Source organism: Bos mutus, chromosome 7 (assembly GCF_027580195.1).
Source record: "Bos mutus isolate GX-2022 chromosome 7, NWIPB_WYAK_1.1, whole genome shotgun sequence".
Classification (NCBI taxonomy): domain Eukaryota; kingdom Metazoa; phylum Chordata; class Mammalia; order Artiodactyla; family Bovidae; genus Bos; species Bos mutus.
In genome coordinates this window covers 84,125,490-84,147,948 of record NC_091623.1, presented here as the reverse complement: position 1 = coordinate 84,147,948, position 22,459 = coordinate 84,125,490, and the positions used below count along the sequence as shown (strand labels likewise).

Below are 22,459 nucleotides of genomic sequence, written 5' to 3'. Positions count from 1 at the left end.
CTCTTTTCTGATGCATATTGTCACTAAGTGCAACTGGTTGGGAATTTTAAGTGGTCGTATTCATACTAAAAGCATTAGTTACAACAGTCGTGCTATTGAGCACAGAACAATACTCACATTGTGCCTTTTTATAAAAAACATATGGGGCTCCTGCTGAGGCGGTTGCGGGTTCTAACATTCTGCTTTGCTTCTCCCCTTTGAACGCTGTGGGCGGGGCCTCCGCTCCAAGGTTCTCTGCCCTGCTGGACAGCTTGCTGCCAGACGCCTTCTGGAGGGATATACTTACTTCTGCCTTTTGCCCTATACAGTGCTCATTGCTTTCTCCTATTGTGATATTCTTCCCACTCCAGAATTCTTGCCTGAAAAAATCCTGTGGACAGAGGAGCTTGGCGGCTACAGTCCGTGGGGTCGCAGAGTGGACGCGACTCAGCGCGCATTGTGATATTCTTAGAAATACACTTAACCTTGTCCATTAGGCCAGTGGAAATTGTGTATTTCAGACAAAACACTCCCAGCCCTGAATGGGCATGGGTAGCAGCGTCTGCTCTTGTCCAGTTAAACTGCAGTTTGGTTCTTGGCTGGTTTTGGCCATGGGGAAATACGAGGCTGCTGTACTTGTCTCTACCAGATCGAAGATCAGATCAGATCAGATCAGTCGCTCAGTCGTGTCCGACTCTCTGCGACCCCATGAATCGCAGCATGCCAGGCCTCCCTGTCCATCACCAACTCCCGGAGTTCACTGAGACTCGTCCATCGAGTCAGTGATGCCATCCAGCCATCTCAACCTCTGTCGTCCCCTTCTCCTCTTGCCCCCAATCCCTCCCAGTCATCAGATCGAAAGCGCCCACCAAAGTGCGGCCCCAACTGAGCAGGTCCTTCCATTTGTCTCCTTCTCCTTCCTGCCCCAGTTTATCTTTCTTCCACACCCCGTTGTTCCTTCAGAGGACAAGAACGATCTCAGCATAGGTGTTGGATATTAGCACCACAGGCTAAGACTTGGGTGTGGAGGGAGGCAGTGAATACGAGAAGCCGGGTGAATTCCACCCTCCTAGACGCTGCCAGCAGATGGCGCTGTTCTTTTTATGACCCTTCACCACCTCTCCAGCTACCAGGCCTTCCGGGCTAGCCCCAGGGATGCTGCCTTGTCCTGAGCAGTGTCCCTGTTGGGCCTGAAGGCGGGGGCTAAGCCTTTGCTTCTGTCGGAAAGAAATTCTAGCCAGTTGGCTGTGGGAAGGTTGGCTCGCTTTCCTTTGCCACCTCCTTCGACATTTGTTGGTTAATGAGGAGTGGGGAGGGGAAAGCTGGGGGTGGGGGTTGGGGGTGATCTTGAGGATCAATATCCAAAAGAGCCTTACTTAGTTCCTTACTTAGTTCCCCACGGTGGAAAAGAGGGTTCCTTGGGTCTCTGCTGGGGTTTCTGTCCGCACCTCCCCAAGCTTCTGCGCCCCAGCCTGCTGGTCCCACCACCCCCAGCCTGGCGGCCTGAGACGCTGCGCCCCACAGCTTAGCGGAGTGCCCTTGTTGCTGGGCAACAGGCAGCCGGAGGCCTCCTCTCCCACTCGCCTCATCCCGCCCCCGCGGTTCCTCCTAATATGGATTTAATTAGTGTACTTTTTACCTTCTGACTGTAAATTGGAAACTGAGTAGGGAAGCAATGTTCCGCGGTGCTCCAAGCCGGCGCTCAATCTGGCTGGAACAGTCTGCTCTGCACACCACCTACCTCGGCAAGCAGCTGGAGTGAACTTCAGAAATCCTCAGGGGAACAAACTACCTCGCTGTTCAGTCATGAGTGATTCAGAAGCTTTCAGACGACATTTAGGTCAAATGCGGTTGAGGACCACCGCAGAGAGAAGAGAGAAAGGGGGAATGTGGGGGGCGGGACGCAGGCAAATGCTGTAAATCAATCCTCCCAACGAACCCATAACATTACTTTCAGGGCCTAGCTGCAGTTTAGAAAATCACCATGGGTGTTTACCTGCTGTCTTTGAAATTGAAGTCAGCACTAAGTTCTCACTAGGAGAACTTTTTTCCCCCTTCTGGAGGAGAGGTCCAGAGATCTCTCTCTCAATCACTCCCTCCCCACCTCTCTTCCTCCCACTCCCTCTCTCACTATCTGGTCCTTCTTTCCACTTCCCTGCAGTAATATCTGAGGCCACCTCTGCTCCACAGGTTTAAGTCCAGAGGTGGGGCAGTTCTGGAAGTGTGAAGCCAGCCATAGAGGTTCAAGGCAACAAGCTGCCTGGAGAGTGACAGTCTACTTATTACACCATTTTAAAAGGTCAGATAATTTCTTCCAGGATAAGGCAAAGAAAAGGGGAAGAATATAGGTCCTGATAGGCCCAGCCTTAAAGCCATGTGCGCAGAGGGGTGCTTTCAATCCAGAAGGCTGAATACTTGTTTAGGACTGGAAGGAGAGGCTGGGGATTTCAGAGGTATGTGCGGTAAGAAAGGCATAGTGGAGACTTCCCTGATGGTCCAGTAGTTAAGAATCTTGCCTGCCAACGAAGGGGACATTGGTTCAATCCCTGGTGAGGGAAGATTCCGCACACCTCAGAGCAATTAAGCCCCTGTGCCACAACTACTGAGCCCACGTGAGCCCAGAGCCTGTGCTCCGTAACAAGAGAAGCCATTGCAATGAGAAGACTGAGCACTGCAACTAGACAGTAGTCTCCACTCATCCCAACTAGAGAAAGCCCACTTGCAGCAACGAAGACCCAGCAAGCTAAAAATAAATTAACAAATTAAAAAAAAAAAAAAGAATCCACCTGCCAATGCAAGAGACAAGGGTTAGATCCCTGACCAGAAAAGATTCCACATGCCACTGGGCAGCTAAGCCTGTGTGCCACAACTACTGAGCCAGCATGAGCCTAGAGCCTGTGCTCTGCAACAAGAGAAGCCGTCATAATGAGAAGCCCGCTCGCCACAACTAGAGAAAACTGACACACAGCAACAAAAACCCTGTGCAGCCAAAAATAAATAAATAAAAGGCACTGTGATATTTGAAAAAATGTGATATCACTTACAGAATATAGGATAGTTTCCCTTTTGTGGGAATATATTTTTCCTAGTAGTGTCAATATTGTTGTTTATATATACAGGTACTAACATGGTAAAAGAATGGTGATCAGGTAGAGTAACAGCACAAATCAGAGCTATTTGGTTTTGGAATGCATCCAGATATCCCTTTGGGACCAACTTGGCACTCCTAGTAATATTTCAGGATGATGTTGCAGTTCACAGACAACTCTACCTACTCATTCCATGTGCTCCTCCCTCCCCACAGCCTGTAGGATAGGTACTGCCAATTCCACAGAGAGAGAGATGGAGCTTGGAGAATTGGGTGACTTGCTTAAGGTCACTAAATGAATAAAGAGCTGAGATGAGATCACCTTGCTTTTCTGTAACAGGATGCTTTACTGGAAAAGAGCAGCAGGATGCCATCCTGACCGTGACAGTTACTAGCTTGAGGCCATCAGATCAGATCAGATCAGTTGCTCAGTCGTGTCCGACTCTTTGCGACCCCATGAATCGCAGCATGCCAGGCCTCCCTGTCCATCACCAACTCCCGGAGTTCACTGAGACTCACGTCCATCGAGTCAGTGATGCCATCCAGCCATCTCATCCTCTGTCGTCCCCTTCTCCTCTTGCCCCCAATCCCTCCCAGCATCAGAGTCTTTTCCAATGACTCAACTCTTTGCATGAGGTGGCCAAAGTACTGGAGTTTCAGCTTTAGCATCATTCCCTCCAAAGAAATCCCAGGGCTGATCTCCTTCAGAATGGACTGGTTGGATCTCCTTGCAGTCCAAGGGACTCTCAAGAGTCTTCTCCAACACCACACCTCAAAAACATCAATTCTTCGATGCTCAGCCTTCTTCACAGTCCAACTCTCACATCCATACATGACCACAGGAAAAACCATAGCCTTGACTAGACGGACCTTTGTTGGCAAAGTAATGTCTCTGCTTTTGAATAGGCTATCTAGGTTGGTCATAACTTTCCTTCCAAGGAGTAACAATCTTTTAATTTCATGGCTGCAGTCACCATCTGTAGTGATTTTGGAGCCCACAAAAATAAAGTCTGACACTGTTTCCACTGTTTCCCCATCTATTTCCCACGAAGTGATGGGACCAGATGCCATGATCTTCATTTTCTGAATGTTGAGCTTTAAGCCAACTTTTTCACTCTCCACTTTCACTTTCATCAAGAGACTTTTGAGTTCCTCTTCACTTTCTGCCATAAGGGTGGTGTCATCTGCATATCTGAGGTTATTGATATTTCTCCCAGCAATCTTGATTCCAGCTTGTGTTTCTTCCAGTCCAGCGTTTCTCATGATGTACTCTGCATATAAGTTAAATAAACAGGGTGACAATATACAGCCTTGACGAACTCCTTTTCCTATTTGGAACCAGTCTGTTGTTCCATGTCCAGTTCTAACTGTTGCTTCCTGACCTGCATACAAATTTCTCAAGAGGCAGGTCAGGTGGTCTGGTATTCATTCCCATCTCTTTCAGAATTTTCCACAGTTTATTGTGATCCACACAGTCAAAGGCTTTGGCGTAGTCAATAAAGCAGAAATAGATGTTTTTCTGGAACTCTCTTGCTTTTTCCATGATCCAGCAGATGTTGGCAATTTGATCTCTGGTTCCTCTGCCTTTTCTAAAACCAGCTTGAACATTAGAAAGTTCACGGTTCACATATTGCTGAAGCCTGGCTTGGAGAATTTTGAGCGTTACTTTACTAGCATGTGAGATGAGTAGCTTGAGGCCATACAGGTTACTTACAGTTTCTCTAGGCTTCCTCACTTTAAAAATCAAGATACTAACAGTACATACATTGTAAGGTGGTGGTGAATACCTACAAAGTGTTTAGAACCATGCTTAGCACTTAGTAAACACAGGTTATATATGCATTCCCCATAGCCTGGTCTGGAGAAGGCAATGGGACCCCACTCCAGTACTCTTGCCTGGAAAATCCCATGGATGGAGGAGCCTGGTGGGCCGCAGTCCATGGGGTCGCTAAGAGTTGGACATGACTCAACAACTTCACTTTCACTTTTCACTTTCATGCATTGGAGAAGGAAATGGCAACCCACTCCAGTGTTCTTGCCTGGAGAATCCCGGGGACGGGGGAGCTTGGTGGGCTGCTGTCTATGGGGTCGCACAGAGTCTGACACGACTGGTGACTTAGCAGCAGCAGCATGGCCTCGTCAAAATTGGGAAAGGAGTATGTCAAGGCTGTATACTGTCACCCTGTTTATTTAACTTATATGCAGAGTACATAATGCAAAATGCCAGACTGGATGAAGCACAAACTGGAATCAAGATTTCAGGGAGAAATATCAATAACCTCAGACATGCAGATGACACCACCCTTATGGCAGAAAGTGAGGAGGAACCAAAAAGCTTCTTGATGAAGATGAAAAAGGAGAGTGAAAAAGCCGTCTTATAACTCAACATTCAAAAAACTAAGATCGTGGCATCTGGTCCCATCACTTCATGCCAAATAGATGGGGAAACAATGGAAACGTGACGGACTTTATTTTCTTGGGCTCCAAAATCACTGTGGACGGTGATTGCAGCCATGAAATTAAAAGATGCTTGCTCCTTGGAAGAAAAACTGTGACAAACCTAGACAGCATATTAAAATGCTGTTAAATATGACAGTATATTAAAAAGCAGAGCCATTACTTTGCCTACAAAATCTGTCTAGTCAAAGCTATGGTTTTTTCAGTAGTCATGTATGGATGTGAGAGCTGGACCATAAAAAGGTTGAGTGCCAAAGAATTGATGCCTTTGAACTATAGTGATGGAGAAGACTCTTGACAGTCCCTTTTACCACAAGGAGATCAAGCCAGTCATTCCTAAAGGAAATCAACCCTGAATATTCACTGGAAGGATTGATGCTGAAGCTGAAACTCCAATATTTTGGCCACCTGATGGGATGAGCTGACTCACTCGAAAAGACCCTGATGCTGGGAAAGATTGAAGGCAGGAGGAGAAGGGGACAACAGAGGATAAGATGGTTGGATGGCATCACCAACTCGATGTACATGAGTTTGAGTAAACTCTGGGAGATTGTGAAGAACAGGGAAGCCTGGCTTGCTGCAGTCCATGGGGTCGCAAAGAGTCGGACATGACTGAGTGACTGAACAACAGCAACATACCCTGGTCTCCTTTAGGTATGTAACACATACTCAAGAATAGCCTCCGTCCTCCTGAGAGGAAATGTACAATTGTATTAAAAAGCTTGCTGTGGATATGAGTCATACACATCCACATCAGCAATTAACTCTTTCCCTATTAAGAGGAGTGATTCTGTTCCCTGGGATAATTTTAACCAGATAAATTGCCTTAATCGATGAACAGCTTTTTTTTTGGTCATTTGTTGGAAATACTCTTCCACAGGTATGCCTCCTGTTAACCAGATATTCTTCTTGCAAACTTCCCATATGCATATCAAACCTTAATTTCCTACTAACTTCCCATATAGTTTCAGACAGTCTCAGCCTGCAAGGGAAAAGCAGTGGTTTGTTACACCTGCGTGTTAGGCTTATTGACCCTAAACTCTTGCCCAATGTTTTTACTTCACTTGGAAGGTTTGCAGCACACCCTTGTGAAACACAAAGATTCTTCCGCAGTTTAAGAATCTTCCTCTGATTTAAGTGTGCCATAAACATTATTATTGTTATCGCTACTGCGCTGGCTTACATTTTGTCTTTCTCAAAGCCAGTCATACCTGTGTGTGACCTTTGTTACCCTCAGTCAAGTTTCTCTTTCATTATGAAAAATTTCTAATATTTTATTCTTAGACCTTCAGCTACTCAGATTGCTTTCATTATTGCCTCTCATCATTTAGTTTTTCACAGAGGCAGACGATTTGATGTGCATTTTGAAATAATTTATGCAGCTTAGCTAGAGTTCCAGGCAAGGAAGATGGGAGAGGCCAGATCAGGGCCTACATTTATCTAAGGTTTTTGGCTATCATATCCATGTTTGGTTGATTCCTTTACTTTGCAGAGAAATCCAAATTCTTTCAATAGTAGAATGCTTGAAAGAAGCAAAAGGATGGGGATAAAAGTAATGAAAAGAAATGCAAATACAGTAGCAAGTGCTATAGAATGTTTAAGGGAAGTACAACATCACACAGCAGGAACAAAATGGGAAAATGTTTATTTCATTGGTTAAATCAAAACATTCCAGGAAGGACTGCCTTAAATAATTTTCAGAGGCCTCACTGATACATATATGGGAGGGGAGCCCCACTACCCTGGCCACAAAAACTATTTGGTATAACTAATCACATGCAAACCCAATTTGCAAAAGCAGAGCATTATTACAATATGATATTTTAAAAAAAGATTGGTTGAGCAAATAGACTTCGTATCTTTAAAATGGGAAAAGAGCCATTATAATTATGCTGGGTTGAACCTGAGAAATCCTGGCAATACTTAAAACCTTCTCAATTACAAATAGGAGCAAAGATACAGGTGAACTAAGCTACCCCTCTCTAAGGTCGCTGAGTAAGGAGACTTTGCATTTGCTATTTTGGAATAAGTTGTTTGCTTTCAGATGGCTTTTTAAAATGGCTACCACATAAGTTTTGCTTGTATAGAACTTTCTTATAAAATAGTTGCTCCTTAATTGTATCTGTTACTATTTAGCCAGTTATTTTTCTGGTGTTAGGATATGACATTTTTTTTCTTTGAATATTCACCTACTGCAGTGAAAGGCTCAGCCAGATTTGAAAGCCACAGATTCAGAAACATGGCACAATGGTGCAATTCACAAATCAAATTTTAAAAAGTTAAATATTCATGCCATGGCAAAGTAGCCAGCGACCAGTGACAAAGATACATTTCACCATAAAGACAACCACAAATTAAAAGTATTTGCCAAAAATGTCTTTTCTCTCATTGTTAAATCACTTTTACTCCCAAGATGCACTTGTTTTCTAATATTTAGCATTCACAGTATAACTGAAATTAATTACATTCACAATGGTCACTTTCTGTGTTCAAGATTGACATCTTGATTGCTTAAAATGAGGTAGATAACCATTCAAGGGTTTTGTTGGTTGGGACTAAATTCCTTTATATCTTGATCGTTTTTTTTTTTTAATAGAATTCCAAAATATTTAGCAAAAGATTGAACATATCTGAGCATTTTGGAAAAATATAATTTCAAGAGGTTATTTTATGAAAGTTGTTTTACCTCATTTCAACTTAAAAACAGGATAAAAGCATCAAATTACAAATGCACTGCATATCTTAAAGCTGACAAATAATCTATCACCACACAAAGCTGTAATTCTGCTTTGGAAGTATATAGATGCAGAGGCATTGGTTTAAATCATTCAGGGGCCAGACCAGCTGCTGCCCCTGAACCTTTGATCCTAAATTGCAAATCTCCTCCAAGGTTCAAGCCTGATTTCCAGAGTTCTTCATAGGAGGCTCTCACTGAGATCTTGAATCCCATCTCTGGAGAAAGATTAAGTTGGAGGCAAAGGCCCACTTGGGTAAAACAGGCTGCAGTGGACAAAGCTGGAGACACGATGGAGCCAAAAGTGTTGGACCATGGTCTTGGGCAGGCTTTGACTGTGAGAGGGAGGGGCGATTAGAGCCACCAAGTCGTCACCTTGGGAACCGTCAGGTTGCTGGGGGTAGGCTGGGCACTAGACCAGCCAAGGCTCCTGGAGTGGGTCGACGAGAGATTTCTGAAAAGGCTGGCAGACTGCCGCGGATCTTTGTCTTTTTACGAGGAGCCATGGGCGAGGCTCCCAAGAATTTGTTTAAGGAGCTTGACTTTCTCATGCCTCGAGCCAGATCCTGGAGCATCAGGTCATCAGCCAGGACGCCCAGAAACGCGCTGGTGGTGGAACTGAGGATGGTGGCCGCCACCTGCACGGGGCGCCGGGCCGCAAAACTGCCACTACCACCAGCAGCCCCATCGGGTTCGGTCGAACCTCGCAGGCCAGGGTCGCCAAGTAGGCGACGCAGAGCATACGAGGCGCCCGACTGCAGGTACTGGTAAGCGCGCCGTCCGCTGTGGTCGCGCACGTGCACCTGCGCACCCAAGCGGACTACCAAGAGCACTGCCGCATCCTCGTGGCCGTGCAGCGCCGCCAAATGCAGCGGCGTATAGCCGCCGTGCGAGCGCGCGTTGACGTCGACCCGTGCGCCCCCACGCCGCGCGACCTCCACCAGCTGCTGCACCATCTCGAGGTCGCCGCTCTTAGCGGCCCAGTGCAGGGCTGTGAAACCAGACATGAAGTCGCGTTTGGCTGCCAGGCCGAGGTCGCGCAGCAGCAGCCCGTGCAGCTGGTGGGTCCAGCGGCCCCCAGCCGCCCGCACTAGCCACTCGTGTTCGGCCGGCTCCAGGGGCACGGCGGATGGCGGCGGGGCAGCCGGAGCCTCCTCAGTGTCGGGGCTCAGCAGGCGCGGGCCGGCGCGCGACAGGCGCCTCAGGTGAGGGGAGCGGCCAGAGCCCAGACCGAGGCCCAGGCCGGACTCCTCAACCGAGAGCCGCCGCAGCAGCATCGGGGAGCTCCGCGGACTGGGCTCCTCCGACAGCTGCCTGCGCAGGCCCTGCTCCTCAGCCCGGATCCGCAGCGCCGAGGGGCCGGGGACGCAGCGCACAGGCAGCATGCAAGGCTTCTGAGGCGGAGGGCGAGGGGTGGGTGGTGGTGGCCCCCGAGGCGCAGCTTCCGGGTCTGGCGGTTCTACGTGGGGCGAAGGTGCCTCCGACGGTGCCGTGGACGGTGGGGCCACGTCTTCAGAGAGACCCTCAGAGGGCTGGGCCAGTTCGAAGGCTGGAATCTGGGGGTCAGAGGGCACCCCTGACTGCCAGGTCGGGTCTAACAACAGCCCCTGAGTGGTCTCTGAGGCCGGAGCCCCGGCGGTATCCTGCTGCTCTGATGGCGGGGCCGGGTCCTCAGCCGGTTCCGCCGCCCTCGGTGCCCAGGACGCGGACGGAGCCCCCGAGGCCGCGGTTTCCTCCTGTGAGACAGAAGTGACCTTCGACGGCGGGGCTGGTGCCTCCGGGGCGCTCTGGAAGCAGCAGGCCGGGGGCTCGGGTCCGTCGTGGGACCGCGACTTCTTCTTCAGCACCACGAATTTGACGCCGTCGAGCTCCTTCACCACGGCCACGTTGTTGACGAACTGCTTGAAGCGGTCCCTGCGGGCTGCGCGGCCGCGTGGGTCGCCGGCCTCCAGGAGCGGTTTGAAGCGGCTCAGCAGCTCGGAGTTGCGCACCTTCCCGCCGTTCTCCTGCAGGAAACCCAGCACCGCCGCCTGGCTCACTCCGGCGGCCGCAGCAGCCGCGGCCGCGGCCAGTGCCATGGTCACTTACCGCCCCGCAAGGGGGGAGCCAGGCCGCCCGCTCCCACCAACTCTGCGGCTCCCGGTTGCTGGGCAAGGTGGACGTCGCGGCGCCGCCGGAGGAGGGAGCCGGGGTTCCGGGAGTCAGGTCCGCCTCGGCCAGGCTCACCTGATCTTTTTCACCGAGGCGTGACGGGCGTGTCCCCGAAGCTGGACCTCGGTCATGCCAGCGCAGCGGGGCCCGGCAGTCTCCTGGAGAAAGGAGCCGGGGGCCGCGGCGCGCGACCCCCGCCGCTGCCCCGCGGGGTCCCCAGTCTTCGGGGTAGGTGTCTGCCTTTACAATCTGTCCAATGGGCGCCGGACTCCATCCCCCATGCGCGGTGCTCGCCTTACAGGTGACAGCTGCCGCCAGGGCCGCGGTGGGAGTACGGGAGCGGAAATTCTCCACCGCCCCTCCCAACCCGGGAATTAAAGGCGCAGTGCCAAGCTTCAGCTCCGCTCCCGGTTGCTAGGTGGGTGTGTTCCCCAGGGATAACGCGGTCGCCAGCCGAAGCAAGGTTTCTTATTCCTTTAAGAAATGTTTAACCACCACAAAATACCGGGCGATTGCTTCAACCAGTAATTTATTTAAAGACCATCAATGCCTTCTGAATTGTTGATTACAGAAAAATGGCTTCGTGTAACTTGCAGTAGACACAATTCGCTGTGCGTGGCAATGTATGTCACCCGAGATTTAGAAGAGACGTTTTAAAAAGCAGTTTTCTTATGATGCGATAGTACATTTTCACATCGAGTTTGGGGAATAAAACCACAGGAAAACATAAAGAAGGAAAAATATCACTTAAAATTACCATTAACATTTTTGACTGTTTTTTTTCTCCCTCCCCCTACACATGTGTATACATGTTTATGCTTTAAAATAAGAAAGTAAAATTGGAATCATGCTATGTTTTTAAAAATTCACTTCCTCCACAAATATTTGCTGCGCACCTCGTTTCTGCCTCAGAGAAGGCGATGGCACCCCACTCCAGTGCTCTTGCCTGGAAACTCCCGTGGATGGAGGAGCCTGGTAGGCTGCAGTCCATGGGGTCGCGAAGGGTCAGACACAACTGAGCGACTTCACTTTCACTTTTCACTTTCATGCATTGGAGAAGGAAATGGCAACCCACTCCAGTGTTCTGGCCTGGAGAATCCCAGGGACAGGGGAGCCTGGTGGCACAGAGTCGGACATGACTGAAGCGACTTTGCAGTAGCAGTAGCAGTAGTTTGTGCCAGTACCTTTTCAGATTGTGATACATGGTTTAGAAAGACAGATAAAAACCCCTGATTTAGTGGAGCTCTTATGGTAGAATGGGGGAAGGTTTTTGTTGTTTAGTCGCTAAGTCGTGTGGGGCTCTTTGTGACCCCTTGGACTGAAGCATGCCAGGCTTCCCTGTCAGGGGATGGTGGGGAGCGACAAAGAGAAGTGATACGGTGAATCTGCAAATTGTATAATATACTAGAGAAATACTATGGGTATTTAAAGTAAAATAAAATACTATGGGTATTTAGAGTAAAATAGAGGGGCAGGTTCAGAGAAGGCAATGACATCCCACTCCAGCACTCTTGCCTGGAAAATCCCATGGATGGAGCAGCCTGGTGGGCCGCAGTCCATGAGGTCACTAAGAGTCGGACAAGACTCAGCAACTTCACTTTCACTCTTCACTTTCATGCATTGGAGAAGGAAATGGCAACCCACTCCAGTGTTCTTGCCTGGAGAATCCCAGGGACGTGGGAGCCTCATGGCCTGCTGTCTATGGGGTTGCACAGAGTTGGACACGACTGAAGCGACAGCAGCAGCAGCAGCAGCAGCAGAGGGGCAGGTTGCAAGTTCGAACCCTGTATTCAGGGTAGGACTCACTACTAATCCCTTTAAGGGATTAGAGATTTATATAGGTAAGTAGAAGAAACTTTGAGCAGAAGAAACAGCCAGGGCAGAGGTGTGATCAGTTTTTTAATTTACAAACACAATACTACAAATACATAAACAAAGACACTGGTAGTTAAAGAGAGCAAGACTCTTGAATCAAAATTCCACACTTGAGTCCTGTCTCTACCTTGAGTACTCGCTTGACCTCTCTGTGCCTCAATTTTCTTATTTGTGAAGGGAGAAGTGGACAGTAATTACACTTAGCAAATTGTTGTGAGAATTCTGTGAGAAAGTAAATATAAAGCACTTAGAACATGCTTGGCCCACAGTGAATATTCACATTATTATTAGTAGTATGTTGTTCAGTTGCTCAGACATATACCACTGTTTGCGACCCCATGGACTGCAGCATGTCAGGCTTCCCTCTCCTTCACCATCTCCCAGAGCTTGCTCAAACTCATGCTCATTGAGTCATTGATGCCATCCAACCACCTCATCCTCTTTGGATGAGATTTGGGCTCCATTTCCTCATTTGAGCTCCAAAATCACTGCAGATGGTGACTGCAGCCATGAAATTAAAAGACACTTACTCCTTGGAAGAAAAGTTATGACCAACCTAGACAGCATATTAAAAAGCAGAGGATCTTTTTCAAAGATCCTCCAAATTGTTCTTTCTAGTGGATGAACCAATGGAGATTTTTAGTAATCCCATCCAAATTAATTTCTTGATGGGAGTTTCTATTCCTCAACTTTTCCCATTTTTATTTTGCAAAATTTCAATCTTAAGTATTATTTCTTGTGTTTGTAGCCATCCATCTACTCTTTCTTTTTCAGTTGAGGTACAGTTGATTTACATTACTCTGTAGGACCTTTAAGCCTGCAGAGTTTCCGGCCTGAAAATGGAACTTTTCCCTATTTTGGTCTGGGCACTTGGGGCGCAGAATTTCCAGCCTGCAATAGGATCTTCCCTGTATTTCAGCCCAGCTGCAAAAGTCCTGGCCCCAATACAAACCTGGCCCCAATACAAACACACTAGCTTTTGTGAATGGCACACTAGCTTTTGCCAAAAGCAGGGAAAGGGCTCAGAATTTTCTTACTTTCAGTCCTTCATGGCCCTTAGTCAGAATCCAGATTTGAGAGACTCATGCCACATGTGTCTTTCTGTTGCTTCCCTATCTCCTGTCGCCCTCTGTCTCTATCCATCAGATTTCCTAGATGACCCCTGCTTGACCTTTCATATCCACATGACCTCTAGGAAAGAATTCTGGGGTTCCCTTTGGTTCAGGTCTTTCTCCTATTTTCAAAAGCCTGAGGGATCAAAACTCTCCTAACATTCTAAAGAATTCCCTTCTAAAGACTGTGGTTTCTCAGGGTGGGAAGGACCAAGCTTCCCCGACTCCTGCAAATTCCCTTAACCCTTCAGAGTCTTCTGATGGGACCAAGACCTCATGTCCCACCAGAGGGACAATCCAAGATTTTTATCAGATGATCTGCCCCTGATATCAGAGTCAATTTGAGCACTATTTGATCTATATTTTAGCTATAAAACTATGACTACAGAAAGGAAAGATGACTTTTTGACACAGGATGGCCATGATATTCTTTAGACTCCAGAGAAAACTGGTTAAAATCAAATATTTTTTTCTTGGAAACTGCAAAACCAGTTCTTTTTGCATATCCAATTAAAAACAACTAGCTTGTTAAAGGAGAAGGCAGTGGCAACCCAGTCCAGTACTCTTTCCTGGCAAATCCCATGGACGGAGGAGCCTGGTAGGCTGCAGACTGAAGCGACTTAGCAGCAACAGCAGCAGCAGCTTGTTAAAAGGCCTGCCTAGGGAAAAGCTTGAAGTTAACCCTTTCCATGTCCTTGAAATACACAGCCCACTTTGCCTGAGACCTCAGCCTTGGGCAAATTAGAACTTCAAGCAAAAAAAAAAGGGGAGGTGGTTAAAGAAACATTTTAAATCTCAAGTGGAAAACTATGAGATCTCTGTCTGTCTGGATTTATGTATGTCTCCGTGTGTGTCTTTTGACTTTTTTTAATATTGCTGAAGTTGTAAATGAGTTCTAATTGGCCTAAAGAAAAGTAAGCGCTTACAAATCAGACAATTCTTAATACAAGAGAAATTAACCTAAATGAATTTCAGATTCACATGAACTGGGAAATAATATTAAACATCTAGTATTAATGTTTGTTTGCTAATCTGATATAGACAGGTCTAAGAGTCATTAACATTAAGCATAATATTTTCATTGTGTCTAGGTTTATTATAAATTAAATATTGTAATATTGTTTTATCTGTTACAAGTTTGTCAGCAAGGAAATTACCTCAAGTGAAGAAACTTCAAAAAAAATATATAAATGAGATATTATATTTTTAGATAAACTATTAATAATTATACTTTAGAAATGTCTGTCTAAAACAGTCTGTCTAGATTTTGGTAACCTGAATTTCTAGAGTTGTGCTGAACTAAGTGATAGAAGTTTATTGAATAGCTATGTCACTTCCAAATAAAATAAGATTTTGAAACATTAATTCAGTTCAGTTCAGTCGCTAAGTCATGTCCAACTCTTTGCGACCCCATGGACTGCAGCACACCAGGCCTCCCTGGTGTCCATCACCAACTTCTGGAGTTTACTCAAACTCATGTCCATTGAGCTGGTGATGCCATCCAACCATCTCATCCTCTGTCATCCTCTTCTCCTCCCGCCTTCAATCTTTCCCAGCATTGGGGTCTTTTCAAATGAGTCAGTTCTTCACATCAGGTGGCCAAAGTATTGGTGTTTCAGCTTTAGCATCAGTCCTTCCAATGAATATTCAGGACTGATCTCCTTTAGAATGGACTGGTTGGATCTCCTTGCAGTCCAAGGGACTCTCAAGAGTCTCCTCCAATACCACAGTTCAAAAGCATCAATTCTTCAGCGCTCAGCTTTCTTCACAGTCCAACTCTCACATCCATACATGACCACTGGAAAAACCATAGCCTTGACTAGACGGACCTTTGTTGGCAAAGTAATGTCTCTGCTTTGTAATATGCTGTCTAGGTTGCTCATAACTTTTCTTCAAAGAAGCAAGCATCTTTTAATTTCATGGCTGCAATCACCATCTGCAGTGATTTTGGAGCCCCCCAAAATAAAGTCTGTCTCTGTTTTCACTGTTTCCCCATCTATTTGCCATGAAGTGATGGGACAGGATGTCATGATCTTAGTTTTCTGAATGTTGAGCTTTAAGCCAACTTTTTCACTCTCCTCTTTCACTTTCATCAAAAGCCTCTTTAGTTCTTCACTTTCTGCCATAAGGGTGATATCATCTGCATATCTGAGGTTATTGATATTTTTCCCGGAAATCTTGATTCCAGCTTGTGTTTCTTCCAGTCCAGCGTTTCTCATGATATACTCTGCATATAAGTTAAATAAGCAGGGTGACAATATACAGCCTTGACATACTCCTTTTCCTATCTGGAACCAGTCTGTTGTTCCATGTCCAGTTCTAACTGTTGCTTCCTGACCTGCATACAGATTTCTCAAGAGGCAGATCAGGTGCTCTGGTATTCCCATCTCTTTCAGAATTTTTCACAGTTTGTTGTGATCCACACAGTCAAAGGCTTTGGCATAGTCAATGAAGCAGAAGTAGATGTTTTTCTGGAACTCTTTTGCTTTTTCTATGATACAATGGATGTTGGCAATTTGATCTCTGGTTCCTCTGCCTTTTCTAAATCCAGCTTGAACATCTGGAAGTTCACAGTTCACGTACTGTTGAAGCCTGGCTTGGAGAATTTTGAGCATTACTTTGCTATCATGTAAGATGAGTGCAATTGTGTGATAGTTTGAGCATTCTTTGGCATTGCCTTTCATTGGGATTGGAATGAAAACTGACCTTTTCCAGTGCTGTGGCCACTGCTGAGGTTTCCAAATGTGCTGGCATATTGAGTGCAGCACTTTCACAGCATCATCTTTTAGGATTTGAAATAGCTCAACTGGAATTTCGTCACCTCCACTAGCTTTGTTCGTAGTTATGCTTCCTAAGGCCCACTTGACTTCGCATTCAAGGATGTCTGGCTCTAGGTGAGTTATCATACCATTGTAATTATCTGGGTCATGAAGATCTTTTTTGTATAGTTCTGTGTATTCTTGCCACCTCTTCTTAATATCCTCTGCTTCTGTTAGGTCCATACCATTTCTGTCCTTTATCGAGCCCATCTTTGCGTGAAATGTTCCCTTGGTATGTCTAATTTTCTTGATGACCATTATATCTACTACTGTGGGCAAGAATGCCTTAGAAGAAATGGAGTAGTCATCATAGTCAACAAGAGTCCAAAATGCAGTACTTGGATGCAGTCTAAAATACGACAGAATGATCTCTGTTCATTTCCAAGGCAAACCATTCAATATCAAGGTAATCCAAGTCTATGCCCCAATCACTAATGCTGAAGAAGCTGAAATTGAATAGTTCTATGAAGGCCTACAAGACCTTCTAGGATTAACACCAAAAATGATGTCCTTTTCATTACAGGAGAATGGAATGCAAAAGTAGGAAGTCAAGAAACACCTGGAGTAACAGGCAAATTTGGCCTTGGAGTACAGAATGAAGCAGGGCAAAGGCTAATAGATTTCTACCAAGAGAATGCACTGGTCATAGCAAACACCCTTAAAGATTTTGGACTATTAATGAATAGTGTTTGGTGCCATCCTGAGATATTCTCTATAAGAAAGCAAATGTTTTTCTGGAAATTATCACTGGTATTTATGTTTACCAATCTATAGAATGCTAATATAAAGGTCAGTTCTTGGTTGCTAAAGGAAAGTAAGAAGTGTGTTTTCGTAAAAAATGTATAAGGAATGAAATTACATTTTATGAAGGGAAAAGGAAGTAGGTCTGACTTACAGGTGGCTGTTTCAGGATGGGAGAACAAAGTAATGGGTATAAAAAGTGATAAGATTTTATAGAAAGTGGACCCCAAGGAAGAGTTTTGTGCATAAATACAAGTTTTCTTGAGATGTTGAAATGCCTTTGATAATGGATTTTAAGTTTCTTTACGTCTGAAGTGATCTGTTCTATGTTTACCTTTGAAATCTTCTTTGTTACTTTGGCTAAGTGAATATATTGTTTCACAGTGATCTATATGATTCTATCTGACTGAGTGTTACCAACCCTGTTGATATTTATCGGCAAAACTTCCTAAGAACTTGACTTCTAGCTAACGTTGGGATGCTTCAGAGGACCCCTGAGATATCCCAAAGAGGTATTAAACTACCTAGGTTCACTGGACATGTTAAATTACATGGGAAGTACTGTTGAAAGGGTGATAAATCTTCTCAGGTTATACTGTTATGGTTGATGTTACTAATATAGATATCCTAAAATTATGTGAAATTCATGAAAATCTGATATGTCCTGGTATAATGTTGTCAGTTATAATTCTAGTTATCATGTTAAAGTGTTACAAGTCACAGCAATGACCAAGTTACTTTGTCAATTACAATTTAATCATATTTTAAACATGCCTTCTATGGTTTCACTATGATGCCTTTGCAAGAATACTACTACTTTATGTAAGATTTATGGAAAAGGCTTTTCTAAGATTAACCAGTAGCCAAATTTTGTTTGTTTGTTATCTGGTAAACTGGTAACAGACTGGAATTTAGTCTACTCTCTCTGTTAAGAGAACAAAGTTTTCTTAGAGTGAAGCTTTCAATAACAGATTATGAATTTCTTTGCCTTTAAGTGATTTATATTTGTTTTTAAAATATTTTGTTACTTTGGTAAATCAAATAAACATTATTTAAGATTATAGTACATGTAGACAAAGCTCATTCTGCTTCTACAAAAAATAAGCCCTCACAGTTAGACTTTTGATATTCTGATGTTCTTAAAACATGGCAGCAGTCTACTCCTGAATCAGGGAATTAAAAATGGGTGAACAATAGCTGTAAATCAAAGAGTCAGGGCTATGGGAAATCCAAGATGGCCACTTGGATTTTCCTGGCTCCCTGACAAACCTCATTTTTATTTGATGGGTTAAAGCCTTCCCTGGCTACAGAGTTAATGCCCTCATAATGAAAAAATCATGTTTCATTGAACATTAAGTTTTGTTAATTTTTAAACTAAGTTTCTAGTTTTGTTAATTAAGGTCTAGTGTTTACTAAGACTCACTTCTGAGATAGTTCCTTGTTGTTATGTTATATTGCTAAAAGATTAAATTATTTTAAAAGACACTCTAAGTTTGTTTCTAAAGCTTAGCTCAGTAACCAACCTTCAGATAAAGATCAGATGCTCCATGATGTACAACCAGGAGATTAACAACTGGCTATAATCATTTAACTAAGTCAGATGACCTGGGGTATACTGGGTTATACCTAATGAAAGTTCTTGACTTAAATTCTTTTTTTTTCTCTTAAATTTAATCAGAGTATGGTTGATTTACAGTGTTGTGTTAGTTTCAGGTATACAACGAAGTGATTCAGTTATACATACATTCATTCTTTTTCAGATTCTTTTCTCATATAGGTTATTACACAATACTGAGTAGAGTTCCTTGTGTGGTATGGTAGGTCCTTGTTGGTTATCTATTTTAAAGATAGCAGTGTGTGCATGTTCAGCCTAAGCTCCTGATTTATCCCTCCCACCACGTTTCCCATTTTGTAACCAAAGCTTGTTTTGTAATTGACTTAAATTCTTACTTGTGACCTTACTAATAACTGCTAGCTATATTAATTTCATATGTCGCTTGTTTCAGAAGATTGTTTCTTATGTTACTAAATGTGTGACTCAGCCTGTGATAAAATGCTGATATGCAGTTCCATACGAGATCAATGATTGTAATAATGTAACTCTAGATGTGGGAAGAAGCAACAAGAGGGAATATTTCCCTGGACCAAGAGGCTAATAAAACAGGAATGGTCCAGAGACTTTTGTCGCTTGCCAAGGCCTGGTCTAATAACAGCATATTGAGTGGACTGTCAATAGAATCTTCGGTAGACCTGGGAATGAGCCTTCCCAGCACCACGGCACACAAATGGCCATGAAATGCCCCAAAGCATGGTCAGATATGGGGCTATGAAGGGACCCTGCTGACTGGAAGTTGGCACTGGCCAGCTGCCTCTACAAAGATTAAATCATGACCACTGCAAGCTGTTGACCTTCAACACCCCCTGAAAGGAGTTCACACTCTGTGCTCTGGGAAAAACCCAGAAGAACCAGCCTTCAGATAGTCAGATGATTTTCAGGTAAATATTTTATGAGCCCAAATTCTTGCCTCTTCTCGCACCCAGAGAAACACTAACGTCACGAACCAATGTCTGGCCCTGGTTCTCCTGGCTAGGCCCTGAGCAGCTTCTCTATTTCTATTAATCTTTGGGCCATGTACCTTTGACTTTCTTGTTAAGTTTGTTTCTTCTAGAATACAACAAATCTAAAGCGGTAGTACGACAAGAATTTTCCCTGACCAACACCTAGACAATGCTGAAACAAGTCACCTTCTCATTCCATGGACTCTCATCTCCCACTGTAAATGCACCCTGACAGAGAGCAGGCAAAGGGAACCCAGAGCCCCACGACGCCCCTGTGCAGCCTAAGGAAGTCAGAGCGGTCATTGCCCCTTTCCCTTTGAGACTGGGTTCCCAAATGCCTGAAAAGGGAAATAGGTAGATAGTTAGACATGAGCAGGGTATCAACAGGGGCCAAAGAATTGACCCTAAAAATAAAGAGAGGGAGGAATATGATGACCAAAAGACAAAAGAGCAGATAAAACCAAGGAGGGTCTTAGAATGCAGAAATGGAAAAACCAGACCCTTATCATCCTTCCCTCCCTCATGTTGTAACTATTAATGAAACAGTATAACCTGTCTCCCCTCCTACCCTATAGGCAGAAGGTATTTGCCCTACTCTTCCCCCACCCAGTATACATGCCTCATCCAATCAGCAAATGACCCGCAAGACCCCTATCCCACTCTTTGTACCCTGGCTATAAAAGTGAACTAAGGACCCCTGTTCAATATCAGTTCTCCCTTGAGCTGGCCCATTGTTCTAACAGCGTCTCACACTCTAATAAACTTTATTTCCCTCTCATTCTGTCTCATGTCTGGAAATTCTTTTCCAACCTATGCCTTGACCATGACAGGGCGCAGAGTTTCTGGCCTGCAGACACCACCCTTATGGCAGAAAGTGAAGAGGAACTAAAGAGCCTCTTTATGAAAGTGAAAGAGGAGTGTAAAAAAGCTGGCTTGAAACTCAACATTCAGAAAACTAAAATCATGGCATCTGGTCCCATCACTTCATGGCAAATAGATGGGGAAACAATGGAAACAGTGACAGACTTTATTTTCTTGGTCTCCAAAATTGCTGCAGATGATGACTGCAACCATGAAATTAAAAGATGCTTGCTCCTTGGGGAAAAAGCAATGACAAACCTAGACAGTATATTAAAAAGTAGAGATATTATTTTACCGACAAAGATCTGTACAGTCAAAGTTATGGTTTTTCCAGTAGTCATGTATGGATATGAGAGTTGGACCATAAAGAGAGCTGAGTGCAGAAGAATTGTTGCTTTTGAATTGTGGTGTTGGAGAAGACTCTTGAGAATTCTTTGGACTGCAAGGAGATCAAACCAGTCAATCCTAAAGGAAATCAGTCTTGAATATTCATTGGAAGGACTGGTGCTGAAGCTGAAGCTCGAATACTTTGGCCACCTGATTCGAAAGGCTGACTCACTAGAAAAGACCCTGATGCTGGGAAAGATTGAAGGCAGGAGGAAAAGGGGATGATAAAGGATGAGATGGTTGGATGGCATGACTGACTCGATGGACATGAGTTTGAGCAAGCTCTGGGGGTTGGTGATGGATAGGGAAACTGTCCTAGTTTGCTGCAGTCCATGGGGTCCCAAAGAATGGGACAGGACTGAGCAACTGAACCGAACTGACTGATAAAGCAAAAGTCTAATTAACATGAGAAGGAGAGATACTGGTTTGTGAAAGAAAGAAAGTGCTAGTCACTCAGTCATGTCCTACTGTTTGTGACCCCATGTATAGTCCATGGAATTCTCCAGACCACAATACTGGAGTGGGTAGCCTTTCCCTTCTCCAGGGATCTTCCCAACCCAGGGATCAAACCCAGGTCTGCTCGCATTGCAGGCATATCTGCTCTCATTGCAGGCATATTCTTTACCAGCTGGGCCACAAGGGAATCCCAAGAATACTGGGTAGCCTATCCCTTCTCCAGGGGATCTTCCTGACCCAGGAATTGAACCAGGGTCTCCTGTCAAACCGGGGTCTCCTGCATTGCAGGTGGATTCTTTACCAGCTGAGCTATCAGGGAAGCCCAAGAAACTAGTTTAGATAGTGGCATTGTGATGTTGCCCTCAATGGGTCTTACAGATGCTAATAAGAACAATTAAGAATATCAACAGGAAGAATTTGGAAGGGAAATCTAGCTATTAAAAAAGGAGGTAAAGTAAAAAAAAAGAAAAAATATTCTCCACAAATTAAAAAAAAAATCTTTTTATGTTTATTTGGTATGGGATAAATAGAATGGACATTTATGTAATTAAAACAAAATTTGACATTATTACACTACCTAAAGTTAATGAGCCAAGAGAGGCTCCCTACTGGTCCCCAACAGTAAAATCCAAACAAGTGTGTTCTATTTACCCTAGTTTTAAGTTATATATTTAAGAGGCTAGAAAAATTTACACTGAGATATCTGTCCAGCAATAATTTTGGAACAGTTAGGCAAAAAGGGCCTGACTTCCTCAGCTCTACCTGACTCTGGGGATCCAAGAACCTCTTATATAAAAATAGGAATTTTGCTTTGACTCAATTTATAAATTCAGAAAGATCTGTGCTGAATACCTTATACAAACTTTGAAGGTATAATAATTTAACTCTGAAGTTATAGAACATAGAACTTCCTAAATCAGTTTGATTAAAAATCTTGTCCCTGATTTTAGTAACTTTAGGCAACAGAACTGTTCTTTGAAAAAGCAAATAGTGTCTTTGTCTTGCAAATGTCTAAACCAGAATATAAATACAGGACTCAAGGACCTGCAACCAAGGAAAAAAAGGACACTTTTCAATGCAAAAGACTAAAATGTTCCTCAGCCAAACTTAGAGATAGCTGACCTCAGTCATCTGAACATGGCAACTGTTAGGTAGTTAGAATAGGAAACAAGAGTCCAGAATGGCGGTGGCTAAAAGACAAGGAAGGGAAAAGCCCTCGAAAATAGAACAAAGGAAGGTC

The 22,459-nt window shown here is 44.5% G+C and overlaps 1 protein-coding gene across 1 annotated transcript; it reads right to left on the bottom strand.

The window, feature by feature from the left end:
* Positions 1 to 7,166: 7,166 nt before the first annotated feature.
* Positions 7,167 to 10,731, bottom strand: SOWAHA (sosondowah ankyrin repeat domain family member A). The gene has a single exon (XM_070374874.1). The coding sequence runs from the start codon at positions 10,334 to 10,336 to the stop codon at positions 8,645 to 8,647; it is 1,692 nt and encodes a 563-aa protein (XP_070230975.1). The 5' UTR covers positions 10,337 to 10,731; the 3' UTR covers positions 7,167 to 8,644.
* Between the last annotated feature and the right edge of the window lie 11,728 nt (positions 10,732 to 22,459).

Coding starts and splice junctions, on each gene's coding strand:
- SOWAHA (XM_070374874.1), bottom strand. CDS start 10,336: ATGGCACTGGCCGCGGCCGCGGCTGCTGCGGCCGCCGGAGTGAGCCAG.